A 21,692-nucleotide genomic window follows, 5' to 3' on the forward strand; every position below is an offset into this window, starting at 1 on the left:
ATCGCTTCAGCCCAGAAGGTGAAGGTGATTGTACCATTTCACTCTAGCCTGGGCAACAGAGTGAGATCCTGTCTCAAATAAAAATATTTTAAAAAATTAGTAGGGGGCATTTAAACACTAAAATTTATTTACTCAACATGAAAGAAGGTATTAAAGTTGGGACAGAGAAAAGAGAAAGGAAGATTTGTACTTTTTTTTTTTTTTTTTTTTTTGAGACAAGGGTATCACTGTGTTGCCCAGGCTGGAGTACTGTGGTGTGATTATGGCTCACTTTAGTCTCAACCTCTTGGGCATAAATGATCCTTCCACCTCAGCCTTCTATGTAGCTAGGACTACAGGTGTTTACCACCATGCCTGGCTAATTTTTAAAAGTTTTTGTAGAGGTGGAATTTTGCTATATTACCCAGTCTGGTCTTGGACGCCTGCCCTCAAGAGATCCTCCTGCCTTGGCCTTCCAAAGTAGTGAGATTACAGACGTAAGCCACTGTGCCCAGCTGGAAACATTTATTTTTGTTTTATCATTTCTTCTTTATTGGCTAGAATATTTTTATATAAAGATGCTTCCAGGGCCAGGCATGGTGGCTCATGCCTGTAATCCCAGTACTTTGGGAGGCTAGGGAGAGTGGATTAACTGAGGTCAGGAGTTCGAGACCAGCCTGGCCAACATGGTGAAACCCTGTCTCTACTAAAAGTGTAAAAATAGCTGGGCATGGTGGCAGGCATCTGTAATCCCAGTTACTTGGGAGGCTGAGGCTGGAGAGTCACTTGAACCCGGGAGGTGGAGGTTGCAGTGAGCCAAGATCCCGCCACTGCACTCTAGCCTGGGTGACAGAGCGAGACTCCATCTCAAAAAAAAAAAGAAAAAATAAAGTAAGTAAGTAAATAAATAAAGTTGCTTTCCCCGTCAAACATCTGGTTACACTGAGGTATAGTAAATATAGGAAAGGCAGATTGCAGTTTGATATTTCTACCTTTTATTTACTAGTTTTCAAAGTAATAGTAAATTGATTGCCTTAGCATCCTCCTTTTTTGACCAGTTAGGATTTTGTTTTTTTTGGAAATGGAGTCTTGCTCTGTAGCCCAGGCTGGAGTACAGTTGTATGATTTTGGCTCACTGCAACCTCTTCCTCCTAGATTCAAGTGATTCTCCTGCCTCAGCCTCCAGAGTAGCTGGGATTTAGGCATGCACCACACAACTGGCTACTTTTTAAAATTTTTTAGTAGAGACAGGTTTCACCATGTTAGCCAGGATGGTCTCGAACTCCTGACCTTGTGATCTGCCCACCTTGGCCTCCCAAAGTGCTGGGATTACATGTGTGAGCCACTGCACCAGGCAGGATTTTGTTTATTTTTAAATATCATTTTGAACTCATGGATTTAATTATATTTGACCCTTTAAGTCCACCTCAGTTATTATTCTTTTTGATTCTCATCTTGTTTGATCTGTCTTCAGGTTGAGTCTTGAGTCTTTTTGATGGGATCCTTGACATAATTTTTGATACTCTTTAAAATGATTAATTTGAAGCCTTATTTTAATTGCAATACATTACAGCTGGAAAATGATTTTCTTCTGTAAGCAGTACTGGGTTAATTATTATTGAATGTTGAAATGTGATTGGATGTGAACTGTGTTGGGCTTTTTTTTCTTCCTAGGTATGGGAGGTATTGCCAGCATGCCACCACTTACAGCTGTTGCTCCAGTGCCAATGGGATCCATTCCAGTTGTTGGAATGTCTCCACCCCTAGTATCTTCTGTTCCTACAGCAGCTGTGCCCCCGCTGGCTAACGGGGCTCCCCCTGTTATACAACCTCTGCCTGCATTTGCTCATTCTGGTATGTGACCTGCTGAAACCATAGGCTGAATTTTTACTACTTATATTTTGCTGTTCATTATTAAAATCTTTTCTTTTCATTTTCTGGTTATATTTAAATGATACTTAGTCCAGAGGAAAATATCTTTATTTTTTTCACTTCATTTCACATTTTTTTTCACTGTTTTAAATGGGATATGCTAGTGTGGAGAGAGTCAAAGAGAATTACAGATTTCTGGGTACCACTGTGGACAAAGGTGAGCTCAGCAGGGAAAGCCACAAATGTAATTTCCTTTCAAGGGCTGAGAAGAGTAATTGAAGTTGTACTGTATTTGAAAATATTTTCTATTTTTATGTATCAGTTACTACTTTTCTTTGTCCACTATGAATTGCTAATAAGCAAGCCAATCCCCTAGGAATAGAATTATGTTGGGGGTGGTAGGAAAGAATAAAAAAGAACACTTCATACTATTTATTGGTATTACATGCTTGCTTAATTGAAGGAAAGGATTTAAGAGTTTCTGGTTTAATTAATTTCACTTTGAGACTTCATTTAGTCTTTTTTCCTTTAGTTAAAATAAAGCATAAAACTGTTGATGTAGATAGCCTTGGTCTAGCATCTTAATTCATATCAATATGGAAAATATTATTTTTAAAGTACTTTGACTACATCTAAGTAAATTCAGTATTGACGACATGGGTTTTATCATCATACTTGAAACATTTCCATATGTCAGGATATATTTTTAAGTTATGGCCAAAGAAACTAAATGTACTTTCTTTTTAAATTTTTCTTGTCACTTGTAGTTCATCTTGCATTTATGACCATGACTATAGACATCATGGTAGCCCAGAAAGTGTATGCGGTTGTTTTTGCAGGGTATCAGCAAATTCACACTCTTGAGTCTTCTATTCTTTTGTGGCTAATGGCAAATGTTGCAAGCCATTTGCCATCAGGCAAGGGTGGGGGAATGTGGCTAAGGCATAGACTGTTTTTTTTTCTGACACACAACTAACCAACCCCAGTGAGAATCAGACACAAAAGCTGACCTTCCCTACCATCACATATTATCTGGCCAAGACTACAGTTTGTGACTTCTAGGCTCTTACATCTGGAACTAATACTTCAGCTCCTTCCCTGCAGTTAAGAAAATGCCACTTTATATATTTAAGCTGTTACCTCTTTAACTATTGGAACAGGTCCTATAAAATGTGATGCTAAATGTTTAATAAGGAATAAAATTTTATGGAAACCAGTGTTACAATGTAGTAAGGTGATTTTTCAGTAGAACAAGTAAATCTGGAAACCTTTTTGGCAGGAGGACAGAGATTATGGAGGGAAAAGCTCGTTTTCAGTCCAGACTGGCAAGAAAGGGGGAATTATTTCTGTTTCAGATTTGTTGACTGTGCATTTTAATTTTTGTAAATTGGGGACAGTTTCTTATCTTTGTAGAATTAAAATTATTCAACATTTATTTTTTACAGCAGCCACATTGCCAAAGAGTTCTTCTTTTAGTAGATCTGGTCCAGGGTCACAACTAAACACTAAATTACAAAAGGCACAGTCATTTGATGTGGCCAGGTAAGTTTGCTTGTTTTTAAATGGGAGGTTTGGTTAAATCCATTACCTGATTAAATAATAAATTTGACCATGAATCATCTATATTCTTTTTGTTGTTGTTATCTTCTTTTTTGTAGGCTTTTGTGGAGTGCTAGTAATAATTTTCTTAATTTCTGGATAGTGTCACTAGCTTTTATCATTAATTTGTTGCAGAGATGAGAGAAATCAAGGACATAACATTTCCTTAAAGGCTTTATGTATTTTTTTTTAAGAGTATAACAAATGGATAGTAATAAAATGTTTAAAAATAGTAAAATAAAATTCTGAGTGTAAGGGAAAAAAAGCAAATGAACTATTTTATATATTTATGATTCACAAGTTTATGTGTAAAATTTTTATATGAAGATTGGAGTCATAGTTGGTCTTATTTTTAATTCTTTATCAGATAATCCTATTCAGTTTATATGGGTAATTAGTAAAATCCTATTAAAGACCATTTATTATGAAATAAATTATCCAGATAGTGGACAATTCACATTAATCAAATGCGTGGCTCAATTTTATTAAAATTGACATGACCTTATTGCTTATGTTTTGGCCAACCTTTGTTTCAATGATTACCTTTCATATTTTTATTTTATTTTACTCTTATTTTTTGGCCTTGCATACTGCTATACTAAAATGAGAAATTAAGTCTCTTTTGAGCCGTCTCAAAACTTTTAGGCCGGGCATGTTGGCTCACGCCTATAATGCCAGCACTTTGACAGGCCAAGGAAGGAGGATAGCTGGAGCCCATGAGTTTGAGACCTGCCTGGACAGCATAGGGAGACCTTGTCTATACAAAAATTTAAAAATGAATCGGCCGGGCGCGGTGGCTTACACCTGTAATCCCAGCACTTTGGGAGGCTGAGGTGGGCGGATCACGAGGTCAAGAGATGAAGACCACCCTGGCCAACATGGTGAAATCCCATCTCTACTAAAAAATATAAAAATTAGCTGGATGTGGTGGCGTGCGCCTGTACTCCCAGCTACTCAGGAGTCTGAGGCAGGAGAATTGCTTGAACCCGGGAGGCGGAGGTTGCAGTGAGCCGAGATCATGCCACTGCACTCCAGCCTGGTGCCTGGCGAGGCTCTGTCTCAAAAAAAAAAAAAAAAATTTTTTTTTTAATAAGATGGGAGGATGGCTAAAGCCAGGGAGATCGAGGGTGCAGTAAGCTGTGATCAGGCCACTGTACTCTTGACTGAGTGACTGAGCAAGATCCTGACCCTGCCTTTAAAAAAAAGTTTTTGGAATTTATCTTTTCTTGCATCAGTCCTCTCATTAGAAATTGTTAAGTGAATCAAGTCATTTCCCCATTTTCCTTTTTTTTTTTGAGAGATGGAGTCTTGCTCTGTCACCCAGGCTGGAATGTAGTGGCATGATCTCGGCTCACTGCAACCTCTGCCTCCTGGGTTCTAGCAGTTTTCCTGCCTCAGCCTCCTGAGTAGCTGGGATTACAGGTGCCCACCACCACATCTGGCTCATTTTTGTATTTTTAGTAGAGATGGAGTTTCACCATGTTGGTTAGGCTGGTCTTGAACTCCTGACCTTGGCCCACCTTGGCCTCTCAAAGTGATTACAGGTGTGAGCCACCACGCCTGGCCCATTTTCCCACTTTCAAGAGAAGAGCATGTTGAATATAATTTAGTGATGAATTTATTAGCTTTTAAAAATGATTTAAAGAAAATCCATAAACTGAAAAGCACTGTGCCAAAAGCTTTATATACATTAACTCATTCTTCCCCATGAGATGATTCTGTTACTCTCTGTTATAGATGAGGGACAAGCTCAGAAACATTATATAACTCGCCCAACAGAACATAACTCATAAGTGACAGAGCTGAGTCAAACTGAGTTATGTCTGATTTTAAGGCATGTGTTCTTAACTATGCAAGTTTTCTTTTAAAATCTTAATTTAATTGTAGGATACAAGTATTTATTTATGTTCCATTTAATTGAGGTTTTACTCTTAAGATGCTTGAATATGTATTGGACATCTACTTTCCCGGCACGTCATTAATCCTGTTCAGCCCTACAACTACCTGTGCAGTAGATAATGTCTCAAAATCGTGCTTGAGGAAGCATACCCAGAGAACCTCTAGTCCTTACCCATAGTTTACAGCTTAGTGCATGGTGGACCTGAGATTTAAACCTGTATCATCTTACACTAAGTTCCTTTTTAAAAAAAAATTTCTCCCATACCATGCTCTAGTTTTGAGTTTACTATGACTCTGCAGAAGAGATTTTGAAATCTTGCCTTATTGATTTGTGAAATTAGAATGAATGCACAGTCAGTATTAGCAAACGTTAGTGCTATTAAAACAACTTTTTTTTTTTATGTTAGTAGTCACCTTTTTAATAACATATATTTCTAGCCAATTTTTGCAATGCAGTATTGAACTTTTGGGTACATCATAATGAGTTTTTAGTCTATTTAAATTCTCAGGAATTTGGCAGAAAACTCTGATGTGATAAGTGTAATCTGAAACAACTTCTGTGTGTAACACCCAGCATTCCTGGCATGTAGGAGCTAGATAGTTAGCTTCTTGACAAATAGACAGGAGTTGGAATCAGCAAAAATACTAGTTAGTTTAACATGAGAGAGTTGGTGCAGAAGTACCCACAGCAGAATAGATCATGGTAAGTATTTTTTTATTAAGAAATTCATAAAAATTGAAAAAAGGTGAATTTATGTAAGTACTTCATGTTTGGGAGCTATTTCCTATTCTTGAACTGTATATAATAGGTATAAGTGCCTAGATAACACAGCTAAGTAAGATTTGCTTTTACATGTTTGAAATAGATATTTTTGTTGAAATGAAAGGAAATTGCAAACGGAGCATTAGTTGTAATCTGTCCTGGAAGGGAAATGCCATTTTTACTCTCAGCTCAGCCATTGTATTTAATTTAGACGTCGGAGGCTTAACAAGCCATTGGTACCAACGTGATATTTGTGTGGACAGTGGCATCTGAGGAACTAATGAAGTGTAGACCCAGATTAACTAGTGGCAGGTGTGTCCTTGGGCCAGGTCAGGATTGTGGCACATTGACAAGGAGAGATCAGTACTGGATCGTAGTCTAGAAAGTGAAGCTCTGTCCATTACCACTCTGCTTATGTGTCGTGACCCTGGAAATGTTCTGCTCTCTCGGGGAAACTGTCCAATGGGTCAGAATTTAAACTTACCAGAATGGAGTAATTTCACTTCATTAAGAAATGGGTCCTGTATATTCATGTATAGAAAGTTCAACATTTTTAGAGAATTAGTACCTCTAAAGACAGTTACTGGTTTACTTTTAGCATTGCTTTTTAACTAAAATAGAAATATTTTAGAAATTAGAGTAGGCTGGATATGATTATATTGCCTCAGTTACAAGAGGTTTTTCATTCTAGAACCTTTAAATTATTAAATTATATATAGAACTTGAAACAGCCACTTGGTCTATTGTGTTTATCCATGATTCTGGAAAAATAATTACCTATTTTGAGAGAAATGTTCATGACCTTAAAAATGGGAAATACTCATGGCAAAAAAAAAAATCAGAAATAATGATAATAAAATGAATAAAATGTTAAAGTTAGATATGGTTATCTAGATAAGTTCTTAGTTTACCGTCTGTAGGAAACTTTACGAGACTACTCCTTATGGATAATCCTCTTTCTCTCCTTTTCCTTTTTCCCACAGTGTCCCTCCTGTGGCAGAATGGGCTGTTCCTCAGTCATCAAGACTGAAATACAGGCAGTTATTCAATAGTCATGACAAAACTATGAGTGGGCACTTAACAGGTATTTACAAATAAAAATTTGTGAAATACGATCTTTGTTTTCAGTGCAAACTGTTTCTAGATATTGGGTCATGGATATTTTCCAAATGTTTATGTGCTTATTTCTTAGCAGCGTTTTCATTGTCTGTTTTCTCGTGTCCTTATCCACTGATAGCTCCTTACATAGTTATATCATTTTCTCATGCCCCATTGCTTCATGGTAAAATGGAACATAGACCAGGAATCCTCCTGTACACTGAAGGCTACTGATATGCAAATCAGGGCACTAGCAAAGAAACACTTCTTTGAACAAAAAACAGCTTCAACTTCTTAAGTCCAGCATTGAACCTGATAAACTTGAAGCTGTGTGTTCACCAGGTCAGAGTTGGAGGCAGCAGGCAGGGTAAAAGCAGGGAGTTGGGAACATGGCTCTGTCACTGCCTGGCTAGGGCTCACCACTTTGGATATTTCTTTATCTAGTAACTAGTAATATAAAAGGCCAGAATTAACTTAGACAATCTCAGTGGATTTTTTTTTAAAAGAAGAATGATTCTGTTATGTACATTGGAAGGGTAGACAGGCATTTTAGCATACTGTTCAAAATTTTTCTCATGAAGGGTTAAATACTTGTTAGAAAGTTATAAAGAAGGCTGAATATGGTGGCTTATGCCTGTAATCCCAGCATTTCAGGAGGCCAAGGTGGATGGATAACCTGAGGTTAGGAGTTTGAGACCAGCCTGGCCAACATGGTGAAACCTCGTCTCTACAAAAAATACGAAAATTAGCCGGATGTGGTGGCAGGCTCCTGTAATTCCAGCTACTTGGGAGGCTGAGGCAGGAGAATTGCTTGAACCTGAGAGGTGGAGGTGGTGGTGAGCTGAGATCACACCACTGCACTCCAGCCTGGGCAACAGGGTGAGATTCCATCTTAAACACACAAAAAGAAAGTTATAAAGAAAAGCATAACTTTAGTAAAAGAAAATAGAGACCTCTGATAAGAATATTAAATGTTAAAGGAAAAAACTAACTGCCATCTAACAAATATGAAAGGAAGGGAAAAAAAATAGGTTTCCTGGGTGGTGGGTAGGGTGAGGGGAGGATTATAATCCAAAACACTTTTAAGAACTGATTCATACAATTTTTTTCTTGCTAAATATTAAAATTGCAATTTTTATTTCCAAAAGAAAAAATGTATCTTATATTTTAAAATGCCAGAGTTGGATGAGATTTTGAAGGTTTCTAATCTAATCTTGAACCCTGGTCCCTTTAAGGATCTCACCAGTCACCTCAAGTAAGCATGTATTCATGTTTGAATGGATGAATAGTAAATACACACAGATTCTTGCTGTTTCATACTTCCTCATAAAGCAGTAGCTGGCACTGTTATACATGGTATGAAAAACCAGCCTAGCTTATGCAGACACTGTATTTTTTTTTTTTTTTTTTTGAGATGGAATTTCACTCTTGTTGCCCAGGCTGGAGTGCAATGGCGAAATCTTAGCTCACTGCAGCCTCCACCTCCCATGTTCAAGTGAGTCTCCTGCCCCAGCCTCCCAAGTAACTGGGATTACAGGCATGCACCACCATGCCTGGCTGATTTTGTGTTTTTAGTAGAGATAGGGTTTCACCATGTTGATCAGGCTGGTCTCAAACTCCTAACCTCAGGTGATCCACCCACCTCAGCCTCCCAAAGTGCTGGGATTACAGGCATGAGCCATCGTGGCTGGCCCATTAAAGATATATTTAATAGTATATTTTTAAGTACTGTTTTACATGGTTTGTTTGACAAACCAGTGCTCCATACAAACCCAGAACATTGCCAATGAATCTGAAAATATTTCTTGAAAACGTTGATGTTTGCTGTGAGTTGATTAAAATAGTATTCAATTGAGACATTGATTGAGAAATTTTCTCTTTCTTGGTAGGATGTGTGTTTTATGAATGAAATGCATTATCTCCATTCCAAATATAATGACCCAGGCACTTGAACATTTAGAACTTTTTAGTATCTGAGGCAGAAAGTAAAATTTGAAATATACTGGAAAGAAAGCAGATTTTGATATTATTTAACATCTGCATACTTATTGCTACTTTGATCCAGCAAGAATTTAAGGTGGGAATTTTACTTTTGAACCAGACCTTTGTATAGTCATGTCAAGTAGAATAATTTATTATAGTAAGTTGTAAAATGGGAATAAACAAAGGAAATTTAATTCATTTTCCCTTTATGTACTTAGGAATCAGTGTAAAGTATGTTTTACACTGAATTAGACTGTTGATGGAAACAGCTGATTTGTTGAGGTGGATAGAACATAAAGGTCATTGTCTTGATCACAATTACAGATAATTTTTTAAAGTCAGAATCCCCAAAGCAGTTCATTCAGCAGCAGGAGAAGCAAAATAGCAAGAAAGTTGAGAAAAGGTTTCAGTGTATAATGTGGCCCAAGTGAAATATATAATTTATATTTGTAATCTCTTGTTTTTCATCCTTCTTACTTTTTGTGTGTGTGTGTGTGTGTGTGTGTGTGTGTGTTTTCAAGAACTAAAAAGCACTTCTTTTTTTTCTTTTTTTGAGACAGAGACTTGCTTTGTCACCCAGACTGGAGTGTTGTGGTGTGATAGTAGCCCACTGCAGCCTTGAACTCCTGGGCTCAAGCAATCCACTCACCTTAGCCTCCTGAGTAGCTGGGACTACAGACATGCATGCACCACCACACCCGGCTAATTTAAAAAAAGAGCGATGGGATCTTGCTATGTTGTCCAGGCTGGTTTTGAACTCCTAACCTCAAGGAGTCCTACCACCTTGGCCTCCCAAAGTGCTGGGATTCCAGGCGCCCAGGCTGGAGTGCAGTGGTATGATCATGGTTCACTGCTGCCTTGACTTCCCAGGCTTAGGGGGGATCCTCCCACTTCAGCCTCCCAAGTAGCTGGGACGACAGGCATGTGCCACCATGCCTAGTTAATTTTTTGTATTTTTGTAGAAATGGGGTTTTATCATGTTGCTGAGGCTGATCTTGAACTCCTGAGCTCAACTGATCTGCCCACCTCTGCCTCCCAGAGTAGTGGGATTATAGGTGTGAGCCGCTACACCTGGCCTTAGCAGTGGCACTATTTACCTCACTGACTATCTGAGTTGATTTGGCTAATGCATCCTGTTGGACATCCTGTTCTTCCTTCACAGCTTGATGGGTATACTGTTGCATGCCCTTTAGAGACACAGCCTTATAAAATAGGGAAGGCTCATTCTTTAATTAAGGTTATGTAAAAAGCTCTAGAACTTTGGTAGTCCTGTTAATGCTACCCCCTCTTCTCAAATAGTCTTTTATTGTTGCATTCTGAAACAATGAATATGCTATTTGGTAATTCATCTATTAATCAGAAGAGCTAAGGTCTTAGTCATTGTTTCAAATAAAACTCATTTCATGTTGTTACTCTCTCCTTTCCAGCCATACTTCCCTGCCCAAACATGGATGCCAGAATTGGAGTTTGTGTTCTTGGGATTTCTGGGTTTATTCCCATGTTTCCTTATAAGCCAATATTCCAAAACTGGTAGCCCTTTATGTACATAGGTTTCCACAGAAGTTCTGTGCACTCCAAGCTCAACTGTATGTTGCCCAGATGTGCTAAGATGCTAACTTAGCTGTTGCTGATCTGTTTTTAATGTTTTGCAACATTGATTTAGTACATATATAGACAAATATTACAATTACAAGAGATAATTGTGATCTTTAGTGTGGGGATCAGCAAATGTTTTCTGTAAAGGACAGCACAATAAATATTTTAAGCTTCTAAGTCATATGTTCTCTGCTGCAACTATTCAACTTTGCCATTGTAGCATGACAACAGCCTTAAATGAATAGGTATAGCTGTTTTAATAAAACTTTGTTTATGAAAACAAGGCAATGGGCCAGATCTGGCCTAAGGGCTATAGTTTGCCATTCTCTGTTGTAGATTGTTTTTGTTATTTGATAGATGGAAGAACTTCATTTTAGAGAGCTAAAGTAGTTTTGTTAATGCCACATGCCATTAGGGAGTCAGGACTAGAATCCAAGTCTGATATCCAGGTGTAGAGCTAGTTCTTCATATTTATTGTTAGGCTTTTTATGTGGAATAGATAAAATATTAACTTCCTTTTATATTGTTCTGGAGTAAGGGCAATTATTACAAGTGTAAATTAAATCATCCACTAAAGCTTTGTTAATTCTACTTTGTTACCAACAGTCTAGCTACAATGTTACAGACTAAAGAAAGTGATTCCTGAACTTTGCTCATTCCATTATGCCACAGTTCTTTAGAATGTTCGTATTAATTCAGTAGATTGTTTTTTATTCTTAGATGCTCCCAATACACACACGCTCACATCCACACACACATCCAACAGGAATGTGTTCATATTTTCACCAAAAGTTAGGATGCTCACTATTAATAGTAGCCCTAATTGAAAACTACCTGAATGCTTGCCAACAGTAGACTGAACAGGCCAGACATGGTGGCTCATGCCTGTAATCCCAGCACTTTGGGAGGCCAAGGTGGGTAGATCACTTGAGGTCAGGAGTTGGAGACCAGCTTGGCCAACATGGGGAAACCCCATCTCTGCTGAAAAAAAAAGAAATACAAAAATTAGCCGGGTATGGTGGTGCATGCCTGTAGTCCCAGCTATGCAGGAGGCTGAGACAGGAGAATCACTTGAACCCAGGTGGTGGAGGTTGCAGTGAGCCAAGATGGCACCACTATACTCCAGATTGGATGACAGAGTGAGACTCCATCTCAAACAAAAAAAAAAAAAGAAAAGAAAACAATAGAATGGACAATAAATTGGGATGTAATGACACAATGATATACTACATAGCAGTGAAGATTAATGTTCTACAACGATACACGAAAATATATTGAGCAAGATAAGCCAGGTGGAACAGCAGACAGACTATCCAGGTAGAAGTTAGGCTACCTTGGTGGTAGGTGATACTAAAAGAGATGCAAAGAGGTGTATCTGGGGTGTGATTATATTCTCTTTCGTGACCTCCATAGTGTTTGAGTATTTTCAATTTGGAAAATTAGTTCAGCTGTATACATGTGCACATGGATATATCCACATGTATCTGTTCATATGTGTGGTTTTCTGCCAGGATTTTATATGTAAATGAAAGTTATACTATTGTCAGTAATGTTACCTGCCATTGGAGCACCTTTCATTTGCTAACATGGTGCTAAGCTCACTGCCCCAATGGATCATAGACCGGCATATCTGAAATGAGCAAACTGGGTTCCAGCCTACCTTCCCCAGTCATTCAGCAGTCTGTACTAAGCCAGGACTAGAGCCCACAGCTTGTTGATTCCCTAACCTCTACTGCTGGCCATGCAAAAACACTTCCACTTTTTTGTTTTTTGATGAGGTGACATTTGAAAAATGAAATAGCAGAAAGCAGAAGCGTATACACCAGAATCTTCCCAACAAAATTGCCACAGATTCCATTCCTCTGTCCATCAGTCTTCCTGGGACCACACCCTGAGAGGCAGTGCTGGAAAGGAACACATATTTATCTCTCCCTCCCTGACACTAGTTTATTTAAACAGAATCTCCTACTGTGCTTTTGTCTGATATCAAAGGCCACTTTAATACCAGAAGTGAAGATGTTTATGATTATTTTAAGAAATGAGAGCTTATTTTGAGAGAAGAGTTGAAATTCCAGAAATTCTTTTTTTTTTTTTCTTGGCTAACATAGGAAATGTGTTTTTGTTGTTCTTGTTTTTAATTGAGATAGTGTCTCACTCTTGCCTAGGATGGAGTGCAGTGGCATCTCAGCTCACTGCAGCCTCTGCCTCTGGGGCACAAGTGATCCTCCTACCTCAGCCTCCCGAGTAGCTGCTACCACGCCAGCTAATTTTTTGCATTTTTGGTGGAGATGGGGTTTTGCCATCTGGTCTTGAACTCCTGAGCTCAAGTGATCTGCCTGCCTGAGCCTCCCAAAACTTGGCGTTACAGGTGTAAGCGACCACACCTGGCTGGAAATGTGTTCTAATCCTGGGTATTAGCCATTTGTGCAATATATTTTTTTTTCTTTCTCTCTTTAAGTCTAGTGAAACCGTTTCCCAGAGAGCTCTCTGAGGTCCCTTCCTCGTCTAAGATTCTCTGAATCTTCCCTAAATTTGCCTGAGGTTGAGCAGGATGGAGGCAGCAGGTGGTAGCAGTGGCAAAAGATGTTAAACTTAAAGAGAAAAAGTTTCAACTTTGTAAATAAAGCCCAATACAAATAAAGATGATGATCTGGACAAAAGGTCAGGTTATATTTGGAAACTCTAAATCTTTCACAGTCATTCTTTATCAAACATCCATTTAACAAAAATGTATTGAGTATGTGTCAGATGCTGTGCTTTGTGTTTCTCCCCTTTCTTTGGGGTTTAACTTCCATTTTACAAAGCCCTTGTGGTAATAGCAAATGTTATTTAAAGCACTGTGATTGCATGAGGTCGTGTAGTAGTCTGTATAGGCAGAACCCTGGTTCTCCTGCACAGTGAGTATTTGCGGACTCATCTGTATGTCCTTTTCCTGGTTCCTGTTTAGGTCCCCAAGCAAGAACTATTCTTATGCAATCAAGTTTACCACAGGCTCAGCTGGCTTCAATATGGTAAGGAATGAAAAGTTCTTTGGTTTGGATAAAGTGGAAACTTACTTAGATTAGTGTGACCTTATGGGTTTTTAGATTAGTGCCATTTTTTAATGGGGGAATATGTAGTATATTTGCCTAATTTTCAATGAGTTGTAGTGATTGCCTCTTTTATAATACTATTTCCCCTCTCGATTTTGAAAAATACAAAAGTAGATTAATACAACAAATTCTGAATAAGTGATAGTACAACTTAACAATTCTCAACTTGTAACCAATCTTGCCTCTCCCTTCTTTCTTTGATAATCTTAAGCTAAATCTTCTGCAAATATATCAGCTTGTATCTTCCAAAGAGAGATTTTCTCTTTTTAAAATTTTTTATTTATATATGTATTTTTGAGATGGAATCCCGCTTTTTCACCCAGGCTGGAGTGCAGTGGCACCATCTCAGCTTACTGCAACCTCCACCTCCGAGGTTCAAGCTATTCTCCTGCCTCAGCCTCCTTAGTAGCTGGGATTACAGGCATGCACCACCATGCCTGACTAAATTTTGTATTTTCAGTAGAGACGGGGTTTCGCCATGTTTGCCAGGGTGGTCTTGAACTCCTGACCTCCACCTGCCTGAGCCTCCCAAAGTGCTGGGATTACAGGTGTGAGCTGTCATGCCTGACTGATTTTCTTTTTAGCATAGCCATAATACCAATAGCTCACCCAAATTATTTAGTAGTCATCCTTATCATTAAATTAATCAAGTAATGTTCAGATTTCTTAGGTTGCCTCAAAATGTTTTTATAGTTTATTTGTTCATATCAGGACTGAAATAAGCCTATACTTTTCCATCTTTTATGTCTCCTTTAATCTATAAATTTCCCCTTGTTCTCCACTTCTTTTCCCAAGTCCCCCATGCCACCCCCGCAAAAAAAAAAACCTCCATTAAAAACAAACCAGATCATTCGTCCTGTAGTTTCTTTTTTTTTTTTTTTTTTTTGAGACGGAGTTTTGCTTTTGTTACCCAGGCTGGAGTACAATGGCGCAATCTCGGCTCACCGCAACCTCCGCCTCCTGGGTTCAGGCAATTCTCCTGCCTCAGCCTCCTGATGAGTAGCTGGGATTACAGGCACGTGCCACCATGCCCAGCTAATTTTTTGTATTTTTAGTAGAGACGGGGTTTCACCATGTTGACCAGGATGGTCTCGATCTCTTGACCTCGTGATTCACCTGCCTCGGCCTCCCAAAGTGCTGGGTTTACAGGCGTGAGCCACCGCGCCTGGCCCGTCCTGTAGTTTCTTAATGGCTTAACTTTTGAAGATTACATTGCTGTGGGATTATCTGATTTGTTTCTGTATTTCCTGTAAATTTGTAATTAGATCTAGAGCAAAGTTTCTCAACCCCAGCACCATTGACATTTTGGGCCCGATAAATCTTTGTTGTGGGGGGATGTCCTGTAGCATCTCCGGCCACAGCTCACTAGATGCTAGATGCCAGTAGCATGAGCTCTGCACCCAGCATGACAATCAGAAATGTCTCCAGACTTCAACAGATGTCCCTTGGGGTACAAAATCATCCCTGATTGAGAACTGCGGATCAGATTCGATTTTTTTTGTTTTTGTTTTGTTTTTGACAAGACTGTGCCAGAGAGGTCTCTGTGTACTTTCTGCAAGAGGCACATAACGTCTCTATTGTGTAGTGATTTTGAATAGCTATCGATGAGCATTGCCTCAGTCCTACAGGCTTCCTTACATTTTAATGTGAACTAGAATGATTTCTTAAGAAGTGTGCATCTTATAGCTATGTGTTGGTGATTGCCCCTGGAAAATAAACCTTGTCTACAATGCTCACTGCAAAGTTCGTCATTTTTTTTACAGGACACATTGATATGGTTGTTTCACAAATGATCAAGCTCTAATGCAGCTCCCTTTTGTATGAAAGAGCTTGCCTTTGGTGGCAGACTAGACCAATTAATAAACATCTTATTATCCTTGACACACCCAGACCTCTTTAAATCTGGGTATTGAACAGTATTCTAGGGCCCTCTGAAATATAAACTTGAGATCTAACATTAATGGAGGTTGATTGACAATTTATTAGGTTCTTCTCATGATACCAGATTATATTGAAATGTTTATTTTAAATTTCTCATTTATAACTTACATCCTTTGAGAAAAACACTTGAGGCTTCTCCTGTTATAATGTTATATTCTGCTTCTACACACTTAAAAAGGTTTTTTTCTTTTTTTTTTTTTTGAGACAGAGTCTTACTCTGTCACAAGGCTGGAGTGCAGTGGCATGATCTCGGCTCACTGCACCTCTGTCTCCCAGTTTCAAGCCATTCTCCTGCCTCAGCCTCCTGAGTAGCTGGGACTACAGGTGTGCACCACCACACCCAGCTAATTTTTGTATTTTTAGTAGAGATGGTATTGGCCAGGTGGTCTTGATCTCTTGATCTCATGATCCTCCTGCCTCAGCTTCCCAAAGTGCTAGGATTACAATTAAATGCTTATAATCATAATTTAGGCAAGTGTGGTGAAGAACAAGTAAGAATTTCAGCCACCTTCTCTCTGGTTTACCTAGGACTGGCTAACAGTGGGACACATCCAGGAACAGAGAATAAGGAAAAGTGGGCAGGGGTTTCATTTTATCTCATTTGCATTTCTTTTCTTTTTAAAAATGGGTGTCTGGCATCTGGAAAGGGCAAAACTAGAGGAATGAAAAAGAGATCAGCAGTTGCCAGGGGCTGGGCACAAAGGAGGGAGTTGCTACAAAGAGACGTGGACTTTTAGGTAGAGTGGACACTATTTGTGTATGTTGTGGTTTGTGTTTGTCAGAACTCTCAGAATTATACCCTAGAAAGTGTGTATGCTACTTTATGGAAATTATAACATTAAAAAAAGTTTATAGCACCTAAAGAAATTTCAGAATTAAGAAGGTTTCTTAATTGTTGGCATTGGCAAAGCCAGTTTCTCATTGGATTTGTTCTGTTGACATTTTAGGGAACGGATGTGTTGTCATGTATCTTCTTTTGATTGTCTAGAAATTGTTAATTAAAATCACATTCTTGGACTTGCTAGGAAAATGTTTACTATAATTAGCTACTTGGGCAAGTTCATTATGAAGAATGATGGAAATTGAATCCTGAGATTGAGGAAGAGGAAGCACTTTGATTCTGTGACTGGAGTTCGTAAAGATTCACCCTGTAGGCTTAGATTAACAGGTGACCAGCTATGCCCAGTGGGCTGAATCTGGCCTTCATCTGTTTTTGTGAAGGAAGTTTTTATTGTACAAACAGCCATGCCCATTCATTTACATGTTGTCTATAGCTGCTTCCCTGCCAAAATGACAGAATTCAGTATGATAGAGATTGTATGTCTTATAAACCATAAAATATTTACTGACCCTTTACTGCTAGGTTGTCATTTCCTGGTCTAGAGCAGAGCATTTAACAACATATAGAACTGGGTGTGGTGGCTCATGCCTATAATCCCAGCGATTTGGTAGGTTCACTTGAGGCCAGGAGATAAAGACCAGCCTGGGCAACACAGTGAGACCCCCATCTCTACAAAATATTTAAAAATTAGCTAGGCATGGTGGCATATCCCTTGTGATCCCACTATTTAGGAGGCTGAGGCAGGAGGATCACTTAAGCCTAGAGTCTGAGGCTGCAGTGAACTATGATTATGTCATTGCACATCAGCCTGGGTAACGGAGTGAGAGTTCATCTCTTAAAAAAGATACATGGAATATGAGTGTGTTATATTTTAAAAGGACTTGCAAAGGTTGAGAAAGAGTATCATTATAGTCATAGCATTTGTTGAATGAGGAACACTGTTCCAACTACGTGTAATTTTATCTTTGCAACAGTATGAAATAGGTACTATTTTGATAAACTGAGGGACAGAGAGACTCAGTTGGCCTGTGGTCAGAATAAGAAAACAGAACTTTTAAATCACTCATGAATAATAAAAAGCATGAATTTTCATGAAAGCGGATTACAATGAACTTTTTGTTTAATAGGAATCTTTCTGACATTGATCAAGATGGAAAACTTACAGCAGAAGAATTTATCCTGGCCATGCACCTCATTGATGTAGCTATGTCTGGCCAACCACTGCCACCCGTCCTGCCTCCAGAATACATTCCACCTTCATTTAGGTAAGGAACATTGGCTCTAATAAGAAATTGTGTGCAAAGTATATGAATTCCAAACTTGGCTTGACTATGTAGCTTATCTGATTTTCATCCCTGACAAGGAAACTAAATATCTGTGAATTCTAGAAACTCTTATCTAGGTCTGTGTTAATCTTGGGCCCATCTTGTTCTTCATAATACTTGTAGTATATTAGTGAAACAGTGAAATAAAACATCAATTTTGTACCAGCCTGTATCATCAATGCTTACCAGAAATTTTTGCAACAGATGCCAGCAGTGAAAGAGAAACTGCATGAGCCTATGCATAGAGAATAAACCAAGGAGATCGCACCTGTGAATCCTACATATTTAAGTAGTTAACAAAAGCTGCTAGCAATGTAGAAATTATAATCAGGAAGGCAATTAAAGAAAATTATCCTAGACTGAAACACAGTCTCAGTAAAGATGTCAAGAGAGTCTCCTGAGGTCCAGTATTATGACTAGCATCCCCAGTTACATCCATGCATGCATGCACACACTGTCCAGGACAGTTCTGTCTCCTGGCTTTGAACATAAAAACTGAATATGAGATCTTACAAGTATGAAGAAGAATGAAAAAAACAAAAGATTAGGATTTCTGTCCTGAGTCCTCAAACTGCAGGAAAGATTGAGACAAAATCCTCTTTATTTTTAATTTTTTTTGAGGTGGAGTTTTGCTCTGGTTGCCCAGGCTGGAGTGCATTGGTGCAATCTCTGCTCACTGCAACCTCCACCTCCTGGGTTCAAGCAATTCTCCTGCCTCAGCCTCCTGAGTAGCTGGGATTACAGGCATGTGCCACCACGCCCAGCTAATTTTGTATTTTTAGTAGAGACGGGGTTTCTCTATGTTGGTCAGGCTGGTCTCGAACTCCAGACCTCAGGTGATCTGCCCGCCTCGGCCTCCCAAAGTGCTGGGATTATAGGCGTGAGCCACTGCGCCTGGCCAAAATCCGCTTTAGATGAAGACAAATAGAGTCATTACTGTCAGCATACACGTGGTTCAGGAGCAAGCTGAGAAAACTGTGACTGTGTAGGAAGCAACAGGTAGGTGAGGCATTTTACCTGTGAAATCCCACAACTACAGCTTTAGAAGCTGATAATAAATGCATAAAAAGGATTGGGAGACTGTTTAAACACAGCAAAGTTAAAAGTGTAAAGTGAAAGAAATTAGTAAATGAAGTGATTTGTTAAGTACAGACATTGCATATGTTTCTTAAGGGATAAAATGGAGAGACTGGAAAGGGAAGAGAGATGCTCCCAGTGAGCTGAGCTACCGAAGTTCCCTTGGAGGAACTTAAGGTCACTTGAGAGGGCAGTGGAAATAGCAGCTCCCACTTAGTGCTCACCCTGTCCCAGGCATTGTTCTTACCACTTTATGAGTATTAACTACTTTCATCCTTTGGAATTATCCCAGTTTTGGTGGTGATTCTAAAACAAGTTTGGCACTCAGAGTCTGATGACATTCAAATATTCATTAAAAAGCTCTTTGTAAATAGAGAAGACAAAATCTTTATCTTTTCCTTACTATAAATAAAGTTTGCTCCATGGTATGGTAAAATCTTTAAAAATTCTTCTTTATAATTTGTCCAACTCCACCCAGACAAAGAAAAATGTGAATCCATTTATCTTTCTCTTTTTCCCCACAATTGCAGAAGAGTTCGATCTGGCAGTGGTATATCTGTCATAAGCTCAACATCTGTAGATCAGAGGCTACCAGAGGAACCAGTTTTAGAAGATGAACAGCAACAATTAGAAAAGAAATTACCTGGTAAGGCAGCCTTTATATTGAGTTAAATCATTTAGATTAAACTAAATTGGAGATTTCCTATCTCTAAGACAAAGATAGAGGTAAACATAAATTTAGCTTTTGACATTTTTACCTTGTTCCTTAACTGACCTTAGTCAGAGACATTGTTAATTAAGCTTTTGGATTTGGGACTGGATAGAGAAATAAGGACATTATGCACTCTGCTAATGCACTGTTGTTCTAACTTTTAACTTGAAATCTGATTATAAACCGCTAAACAAAAATTATGTAAATCATATCCATAGAATATACAGCACCAAAAATTGATGAGTATTTAGATGATTGCTTAATACCACCAGTGCAGAAATAGAAAGTGAAATCACCTACTGTTATTTTCTTGTGTTGTTATAAGAGAATTGGAAACTCCTTAATCAAAGGAACCCATTTTAAATTTAATGTGAACCTATTTTATTTAATTTATTTTATATTTTTGAGATGGAGTCTCACTTTGTCGAGAGTGCAGTGGTGCAGTCTAGGCTCACTGCATCCTCCGTCTCCCATGTTCAAGTGATTCTCCTGCCTCAGCCTCTGGAGTAGTTGGGATTACAGGAATGTGTCACCATGCCTGGCTAATTTTTGTATTTCTAGTAGAGACAGGGTTTCATCATGTTGGCCAGGCTGGTCTCAAACTCCTGACCTCAAGGGATCCACCCCCGTCGGCCTCCCAGAGTGCTGGGATTATAGGCGAGAGTCACTCCACCTGACCTGAACCTATTTTAAATAGTCCTCATTTACAATGATAAATCCAACATACTATTAAAATATTCTAAGGTGGCTATGAATTATTAATGAGATTATAATGATAACTAAGAAGCAAATGAAATTTATTATGGAGTGTTTTCATGATAAATACTTTGTCAGTGTCATTTTGCTGCATTTAAGATGATCAGCAGTTAATTGGTCTGGTAAGAACACTTGCTGTTCCAGTTTATTGTCTAAACTAAATAACCTTCTGTTCAATGATGAAATACTTATTGCACATATTCTTTGTGCAAGGCTGAGTGTTGAGCAAAGACTCTACATGTTAATAATACATGGTTCATACTCTCTAGAAACATTAAAATATATTAGAGGATTTAAGACACCCATATAAGCAATCACTTAAGCAGTACTTGAGTGGGATGAATTCCTGGAGAGTGTTACAGATGCACAACAGACCTCACTTATGGTTGGTTGGTGTAGACTGGGAAAGACATGAGGAATTAAATGTCTGTGGAAGAGGTCACAGTTGAGTTGAGACTTGAAGATGAGTAGGGTCACAACAAGTGGAAGTGAGGAATATTTCAGGTTTTTATAACAATGACAATGAAGTCTCAATGGCAGATAGGACAGGAATGCTTGGAATGCAGAATTTTCTTTTTCTGTTTTTAGTAGACATTCATTTAAAATTTTGAACAGGAAGCAACATTATCAGAGATTTCACTTGTGCATTCATTCTTTCAACAGCCGTTTATTATATGCCTCCTACGTACTAGGAATATTGCCAGATGCTGGAATTAAAAGAATGTATAGAGACTTGGAGAGTTTTTAAAATTGAGACGAAATTTACATAATATAAAATGTACAGTTCGGTGGCTGTCTTAGTCTGCTTGGACTGCCATAACAAAATAACATAGACAGGTGGCTTAAACAATGGGAATTTATCTCTTACCATTCTGGAAGCTGGAAGTCCAAGATCAAGGTATACAGATTTGGTTCCTGGTGAGGGCCCTCTTCCTACATGCAGACAGCAGCTTTCACTTCTTTTGCTTACATGGCTTTTCATTGGTTTGTGTATGCAGAGAGAGACAGATCTCTTTCTCTCTCTCTCTCTCTCTCTCTCTCTCTCTCTCTCTTCTCCCCCCATCTCTGACCCCATCTTTTTATAAGGATATTAATTCATCATAAGGGCCCCCACCCTTACTACTAATCTTAACCCTACAAAGGCTCCATCTCCAAATAT

The 21,692-nt window shown here is 38.6% G+C and overlaps 1 protein-coding gene across 10 annotated transcripts in view; it reads left to right on the forward strand.

Annotated features, from left to right (window-relative positions):
* ITSN1 (intersectin 1) overlaps positions 1-21,692 on the forward strand; it is a 247,056-nt gene that overhangs the window by 97,679 nt on the left and 127,685 nt on the right. For all 10 annotated transcript variants that reach the window (XM_064380114.1, XM_064380116.1, XM_064380120.1 and 7 more), the window contains 6 exons: positions 1,654-1,833; positions 3,297-3,393; positions 7,096-7,196; positions 13,737-13,800; positions 17,791-17,928; positions 19,596-19,711. In XM_064380114.1, the coding sequence (XP_064236184.1) occupies positions 1,654-1,833; positions 3,297-3,393; positions 7,096-7,196; positions 13,737-13,800; positions 17,791-17,928; positions 19,596-19,711 (696 nt within the window). The remainder of the gene's footprint in view (positions 1-1,653; positions 1,834-3,296; positions 3,394-7,095; positions 7,197-13,736; positions 13,801-17,790; positions 17,929-19,595; positions 19,712-21,692) is intronic.

The sequence above is a fragment of the Aotus nancymaae genome, unplaced genomic scaffold, assembly GCF_030222135.1.
Source record: "Aotus nancymaae isolate 86718 unplaced genomic scaffold, 86718_ANA_hifiasm-v0.15.2.pri h1tg000022l_1, whole genome shotgun sequence".
Classification (NCBI taxonomy): Eukaryota; Metazoa; Chordata; class Mammalia; order Primates; family Aotidae; genus Aotus; species Aotus nancymaae.